This window comes from Bidens hawaiensis, unplaced genomic scaffold, assembly GCF_021521415.1.
Source record: "Bidens hawaiensis isolate Kalapana, Puna unplaced genomic scaffold, B.hawaiensis_p1.1 tig00028238_1, whole genome shotgun sequence".
In the NCBI taxonomy this organism is placed as follows: Eukaryota; Viridiplantae; Streptophyta; class Magnoliopsida; order Asterales; family Asteraceae; genus Bidens; species Bidens hawaiensis.
The window spans coordinates 151,982-160,346 of record NW_027494593.1 but is presented as its reverse complement, the minus strand read 5'-3'; the positions used below and the strand labels follow the sequence as shown (position 1 = coordinate 160,346).

Below are 8,365 nucleotides of genomic sequence, written 5' to 3'. Positions count from 1 at the left end.
CCTAAACGAGCCTGCCATTTATATAATTTTTTAAAATATATATTAAGAATTATTAATTAATATATATAATGTTATGAAAATATAAATAAAAATAACTAAATAATATATACTATTTTATACATAAAGTTATAATAGAAAAAATATATAAAAATAATAATAATTATATAAAAAGAGTTGATATATAGTAAACGAGCCGAGCCTGATCCGAGCTCGAGCTTGAAAATCTACTCACGAGCCGAGCTCGAGCTTTGAAAATAGAGCTCGAAACGAGCCGATCCCGAGCTCGAGCTCTGTGTAAGCTAAACGAGCCGAGCTCGAGCCTAGTGTAGCTCGGACTCAGCTCGGCTAGTTTGCACCCCTATTTGTGACCTCTAATAAAATCAAACTATGCTGACGTAGTCAATTTGTCATGGCCCATTTGGGCTTAATGCTTCTAACTGGGCTTATTTGGGCCCACGGGCTATTTCCATGTCACTCTTCTTTCGTAAAAAGGTAAATAATATTTCCACGTCAAAAGTCAAAATCCCGATAACACCACTTTATCTTTCAAGACTTCAACTGTTGATCATCCACCACACGATCAGTTTCTAACAGTAAACAAATCAACGGCCACAGTTTATTAACCCAATCAACAAAACTCTAACCGCACGGTTCCATTGCTGTCTCTATTCTATTTTCATTCCATGGAGTCAGAGCTCAAGGATCTATTCGAGGCGGCAAAGAAAGCCGCCGACGCCGCGCCGGTCGACAGCCGCGCCGGAGATTACTCGCCGGAGGAAGATCGGTGCATCGATGCGTTAAAAGCGCTGAAGAAGTTTCCGGTTAACTATCAGCTTCTCGTTAACACTCAGGTATAATAATGCTATTTTGTTTACTGAATCGTATAATAATACTGTGTTTTGGATTCCGTACGGTTTATTATGTACTTATGTGTTATGGATCCGGATATGTGTGTTGAATTGTGGTTACGTGTTGCGAAACCTAGGGTTTGTGATTATTACAAGTGACATTATCTATTATTAAGGCTTAAGAGTGTTAAATTGATTAGGATTTAGTAAGAAATATGTTAGTCTGTGTTATTAGAGGCTTGTGTTTGCTTAAGTTTCGGCTTGTGTTTCCACTCAGGTTATAATAATATTTTGTTTTGTTTACTGAATCGTATAATAATATCGTGTTTTGGATTCCGTATGGTTAATTGTGAACTTATGTATTATGGATGTTGTGTGGATAAGGTTATATGTGATTTTGGGGATGGATTTTGGTTACGTGTTGCGAAAGCTAGGGTTTGTAATTTAACAAGTGACATTATCTAATTGTTGAAGTTATATGTATTAAGACATGGAGTGTTGAATTGATTAGGTTTAAGAAAACTGGTAATCTGTGTTATCAGATTGTGGAACTTGTGTTTCAGAATGACTTGTTTCAGTGTTGTATTATTAATGTAATTAGGGCTGTAAACGAACCGAAATGAACCGAACAAGGTCTTGTTCATGTTTGCTTGTTAAAGTTGCCATATATTTAGGCATAGAATGTTGAATTGATTAGGTTTCAGTAAGAAATGAGTTAATCTGTATTAACAGATGCTTGCCTTTGTTTTGTAATTTTGGGGATGATTTGTGGTTACATGTTATTAGACCTTGGGTTTGTGATTCTAGCAAGTGACGTTATTAAATTGTTGAAGTTATTAAATTTTAAGGCATAGAGAAGGTTTGGACTTGTAATCATGTGGAAGAGAAGTGAAAATTTAGGCGAAAGAAAGAGATAAAATGTATAGAATTGAGAATAGATTTTATTTGATCAGGTTTTGATTTTATCTTTGAGGGAAGAAGATAGGAGGCTATTGTTAATACTTAATATCAGGACGTATCAGTAACTAACTTGGATTTTGCTTCTTTCTTTGCTTATGAAGAATTGAAGATAATTATTTATACACTGTGTATGACTTATTGTATGCGGTATTGACTTCCGACTTTCGAGTACTGATTGGTACATAGCTTTGGTTGCATTCTAAAGTGTTTTTAGAATTTTGTCTCACATTTAAAGCAGTCTTCAACATATACAAGTGTAGTTAAGTATGTGTTTGCTACCATTATCACATATAGGCACATACATGTATGTTCTATAATCTATCCATTAAGTCTTGCGGAATCAAATTGCAATCAGGGTCCATGGCTTCCTGCTTTCTGTTGAATAAGATTGGTCATATTCTGATTTATGCTCTAGATATTCCTTTTTCCTTTTATTTGGTCACTTGCGGTACACTTCAATAAGAAACTGGACTTCTACACCGTGGTAACAAAATGGCAGACAAGATAAATATTATTAATACTTAAGTTCTTTGTACAAGGTGTTCTTCTCTTGTCTTTCTAGTATTTGGCACCTGGCTTGTACAAAATGTTTCTGATGGAACGTTTAGGATTACAGTTTAGATGCATGCCTGGATGTGGCCTTGTCTCCAAGTAAGTACATATTATGAACATCAACTTTGTTGATGTGCTTGAGTGCATCATTATTCAAATGATGTTGTGTTTATTCTCATAAGGCTAATAGTGTGAAGCTTAGTTATCTTGTTGCTTAATTCAGTTTATCTCTTTCTTATGCTATCCTAGTTGATTCTTTTCTTCGTTTAAAGTTCAGACTTCAAGATATGTTTTGCTAATCTGTGTTATCAGATAGTGTAAGCTTATGGAAGTGAAATTTTGATACAATTATGTTTAAGAATGACTTGTTTCAGTGTTCTATAATGTATTGCTACAATCACTCACAAATGACTTGAAAGGTTAATATTTTGGTTGTTTGTTCATCATCTGATTTAGATACTCGAGTACCTTCTTCTAATCTGAAAAGCTACACAAACGCCATCATTTCAGGTGGGGAAGCGGCTTCGTCAACTAACAAAACACCCTAGGAAGAAGATCCAGTCTTTAGCTACCGAGCTAGTTGAAATCTGGAAAAACGTAATAGTCGAAGAAACATTAAAGAATAAGAAAAACGGGAGCTCGGATCCCAAAGAATCTTCAAAATCCCAAGTGCAGAGAGTAAATTCAATCAAGGTTGAGAAAAATGTTCACAGCACCGCATCATCATCTTCAGACAAAAAAGTTAATGTGGTCAAAGTTGAAAAGCGTGAAGACATTAAACTTTCTAATGCTGTCAAAATCGAAAAGCGAGAAGACATTAAGGTTGCTAATGTTGTCAAAGTCGAAAAGCGAGAAGACGTGAAAGTTAACAAACCCGCGATTAACAATGTGGGCCCACCAAAACTGACATCCCTTGTTTATTGTAAAGATCCTGTAAGAGACAAGATTCGTGAGCTTCTTTCAGAGGCGTTATGCAAGGTTTCCGAGGAGGTTGATGATGAATTAAGAGATGAAGCTGAGGCATCTGACCCGTACAGAGTTGCTGTATCGGTGGAGTCTGCAATGTTCGAAAAGTGGGGGCGATCCAACGGCGCACAGAAGTTTAAGTACAGATCGATAATATTTAACGTTAAGGATCCAAAAAACCCGGATTTCAGAAGAAAAGTGTTGCTGGGGCATGTGAAGCCGGAACGGATTCTGGAATTGACGCCTGAAGAGATGGCGAGTACTGAAAGACAAATGGAGAATGTGAAGATCAAGGAGAAAGCTCTGTTTGACTGCGAACGAGGCGGGCCGCCAAAAGCTACAACCGATCAGTTTAAGTGCGGTCGGTGTGGGAAACGGAAGTGCACTTATTACCAGTTGCAGACGAGGAGTGCGGATGAACCTATGACGACGTTTGTAACGTGTGTGAACTGTGACAATCATTGGAAGTTCTGTTGAGTAATAAGTTGAATGAATCTCTGATTAGATGTGTTCTGAGGCGGCCTATTTCAGGTGATGTAAACTTTCGAACTGCTATAGTTATATTATGATTTTTTTATGTCAAATGTAGTGAGATATAGGTTTGCTGCTGTGATAACTGATAACTGTTTTATTTGAGACATTTAGTTATTTATATTCTCGTGCCTGTTTTATTTGTGATAACTTTGTACACATTCTCATGTTTGTTATGTTTATATGCATGCTGGCTAACTATACTTTTGCGGTCTAAATGCTTCTCTCCATTTTATCCTGCGTATCACATCAGTTTTTTCATGTTTTCCCGGTTATCCCGTCCTTCCCCCCCCCCCCCCCCCCCCAAACACAAAACCCACCCACAAACATTACGGTGTCATCCCATTTTTTTCCCAAGCATCACTGGGAGTCATTTCTCTTTTTTTCATTTTTCCTAATTTCTGTCCAAAAGAGGTCCATCTCGTACAAACACACTCGGCATAAATCGGGTTGCTATCCATAGAATCCCCAAGATTTAACCCGTTTTTCCCATTTTCTCTTGCATGCCACATCAGCTTTTCCACGTTTTTCTAGTTTTTTCTCATTTTTCCTCAAAACATCAAGGTGTCATCCTACATTTTTCCATTCTTCCCAAAGGGGGTCCACCTCACACAATCGCACCTAGGATAGACACGCTTGCAATCCCCGGAATCCATGAGATTTAACCCGGGATAAACCCCGACCCCATTTTCTCCCGCTCACGACCTCATGAGATTTAACCCATGATAAACCCCGGGGGAGTAGAGGTGCACAAATCGGGTATTTAAAAAACCCGGAACCGGGTAGGAACCGGTTCCGGGTATGGTCAACAAAAGTCAAACCCGGTTCGGTTCCGGAACCGGTTCCGGGTATAGTCGGGTATTTGACCGGGTTTTGACCAGTTCCGGGTCGGGTTTTGACCGGTTCCTCCTGGTTTTTTTCGGGTTTTTGACCGGTTCCTCCGGGTTTTTTCCACAGGTTCCGGGTCGGTTCCGGTTCCGGAACCGGCTCCGAGGAGAAATCCTATACCCGGTCAGGAACCGGTTCCGGGTATGGGTTAGAACCGGTTCCGGGTCGGTTCCACCGGTTCGGTTCCGGAACCGGTTATTTTGTGCACGACTACGGGGGAGGGTGTTTTTGTCCGACCCCATTTTCTCCCGCTCACGACTTAACTCTGTGTGCTTTTATCCCGCTCTCGACTTAACTTTGTGTGCTTCTATAAAAGAATATTTTAGCTACTAAATAAAATTTAAATTCGTTACTATGCAATTTGATCTTCTTTTCTATCTATCTATTTGTTTTTGAACTTAGCATTCTTAAGATTGCCATAGTTTCATTAAATCATTAACTTTTTTTATAATTATTACTTATTACGCCTTCAATATATGCACTAATGAGATTCAGCTGTAATTTAGCTATGTAAGATTTTCATGTAAGCTTTGGTTGTTTCAGCATATGCGTATTTTCCTGCTGTCACTATTAATATTTGATTTTACATCCCTTTTCCTTTTTTGTTCTTTTATCTTTAATAAAGCTCAAAAAGTGAAAAACCCTTCCATCTCTAGAAGTTTGACTGTCCAATTATTTATCAATTTTGTTGATTGCCTCGTAGCCTACATCATAATTCACATACTAATATACTATTTCTATAACTTGGTTTCTATTAATATAAATAACTAGGTTTTATCTCTTGTATTACGAGTGTTGTTTAGCATATTTTGTTTTTTAATATTTATTTTTTGGATTTTAATTTTCTTTATTGTATGAAAGTTAATAATATACTTAGGGTTTGATGATAAAAGTGTTTCACAAATAAATGAAATATGTTATAACCCGTTTAAAAGCTATCTGGATTTGGTGACCCATGACCCGCATATTTTTTTATTATAAAATTGTTTCTTAATTATAAATAATATCTTTTTGTTAAAAAATCAGATATTAATTTGTAGTATATTCAACCCGTTTAAGAGCTATCTAGGTTTGGTGAGACCCATACCCGTAAATTCGGGTCAAATACATGAGAAGCCGCAATTTACAAATAAAATAATCTGATTTCTTGAAAGAATAGTAGGTTTAAAATGCATGACAAGCATTTAAAATAAATGAATTTAATAATATATCTTTCGGATCAAGCCCATAATTGGCAGGCCCGGCAGCTGTCAAGTCTCGATATTTTTCGGCCCATGATTCTTACATGGCATACTAAACTCATTAGCTCATGCCTCGTGCTTGATTGCTTTGCCTATCTTTTGGGCTATACCTTTTTTTAAAGTTAAAATCTTAAAATTAAAATTCTCCAAAAGCACGTAGTGATGAATGATGATGCAATCTAACAATAATTCATCAAATATAATTTTGATATGTTTAAATAATATACTAGTCAGTTGCTCGCGCGATGCAGCGGTGTACGCAACCAATGTTAGTACGCTCGTAACCTCGGTACGTGCGTAGCCCGACGATGGTATGCGTTTAACGTAGCATCAGACGTGTAACCGGTTTCGGTAAACGCATCACACTGCCTATAAGCAAGCAACCCCATATGTATATACGATATCATCCGCGTAACGGATGCCTGAGCGTGCGTTACCGTGACAAAAATCAAGATGCAAAGATGAAATGTAGAGTAATTTCAAACAAACCGTTTTTTTAACACAACCCATTTTGACGTGAAACTTTTTTCGACAACATTTTAACCCTAAAGCCCGTTTTGACCTAAACCCTTCCTGACCCGAACCAAATTAACCATCAGCTGAACCCGCCCAATCACTGCCGGTACAAATTGGTATTCACATAATATGTTAGTTTTAAAACCAATAACTATAGCAATATTATACTCAAATTAAAGAAAATAAAATGTTCGTTTTTATGGTGTAATTGTTTTTAAAAAATATTAATGCGTGAAAAAGTTATGGCCGTTTAAAAGTCGTGAAGGGTAGTTTGTTTAGATTAAGGGGTAAATATGTAACTATTATTCAAACTAACAAAAGGTAACCAAAGTTAAAGCGTAAAAACTGTAACTATTTAAATAAAACTAAAAGAACCATGAGATTTAGAGTTACAATAACTATTTTGCCTTTCTTTAAGTTGTATCATATGCTTTATAAGTTGTAAAACTCTTAAAAATTTAATCTTAATTTTGCTCATTATATTCTCTTTATATATTATAGGTATAGATAAACTAATCAGTCATCAATGATTAATTTGTATTATCTTTATATTTAAAGGGATCAAATGTGTTATTTTCTAATAAAATATTACATATAAAGACTATTCATATGTCTTTATCTAAAAACAATAAAAGATATCTAAAGTATTTTAACATCTTACACTTTTTTTAACTAATCACATATACATAACCAGAAAAACCCTTTTCATAATTTCAAATAAATAAATAAACAAATGACACAAATCATAAACCCCGCCACCACCTCCATAATTCCAAAATTATATGTATGATTTATATTTCCTTCATGCATTTGTAATTATCATTTATATCAGGCAATATATTTAGATCAAATCCATAAATTTTAACTACTTAAGTAATACCTCAATAATACCAAACTCAGTTCTCCCTAAAATAAACACTAATCACCCTAATTAGATTTATGGATCAACACAACAAGCGATCGCTTGCGAACAAATTTCATCTTCGGTTTCAGTCACCGCATCCTCATTGAGATAAAAATCAAACACCACATTACCCTTCTTGCCCGACAAACCAACCTCTTCGAATCGCACTCAATGTCCGCCCCCTTCAACTTCTTTCCCTCATCATTCTTAAAACCTTGTCGGCCTCTTTTGTTTTTGGCTTTACCGGTCGTATTCCATTGCGGTAGCGCCAATGCCAAATCAGCCACCGAACCACCAAACCCTTCCACGTTAATACTCACATCATCATCCGAAACTATCCGAATTAGGAAACAATGCTTTTCGGACAATAACCGCACTGCAGTTTTCAAGCGTTTCGGGTAACACCTTACGCCAATCCGAATACGTGTGACCACACATGTGACGGTAAAGGGTGTGTCCGGATTTAACATACTTGCGACACAAGAAACACATGAAGTTGTCGTGGTTGTCGGTACACGAGTCGGTACGTAGATTTACCGTCCTTCATAATGATTTATGAAACCCTAGCAGGATTCAATTAATATATAATATATAGCTAGCAATATGTATTCTATGGGGTTGTTGATAGTCGATGTATATAATGATGGTCATCGGCAACGTTATATATTTTAAAAGATAATTAAAGGCGGTTAATTTGGAATACAAAGATTATATTTTTGTTTTTACAAATAAGACCTTCTACTCATATAAGTTAAAACAGCTAAATGCAATTGTTAACTTGCTCATATATTTACCAGCATAGAATCTACACATGTGACATGTGCAATCATATTATTATATGTTACATCATAAGTTTTTGGAACACAAATATATCACCAACTCCTTCATGTTTAGGTACAATGATGAGGCTGCTCTTGAAACACTTCTTTTTATAATCCATTGCATCTCTTCCATCATCT

General features: G+C 36.2%; 1 protein-coding gene across 1 annotated transcript; it reads left to right on the top strand.

Moving 5' to 3' along the window:
• The first annotated feature begins 680 nt into the window (after positions 1–680).
• LOC143576538 (transcription elongation factor TFIIS-like) lies at positions 681–3,921 on the top strand. The gene is made up of 2 exons (XM_077060605.1): positions 681–851; positions 2,871–3,921. Exons 1-2 carry the CDS (start codon positions 684–686, stop codon positions 3,801–3,803), a joined length of 1,101 nt encoding a protein of 366 aa, XP_076916720.1. The 5' UTR covers positions 681–683; the 3' UTR covers positions 3,804–3,921.
• The last annotated feature ends 4,444 nt before the right edge of the window (positions 3,922–8,365 follow it).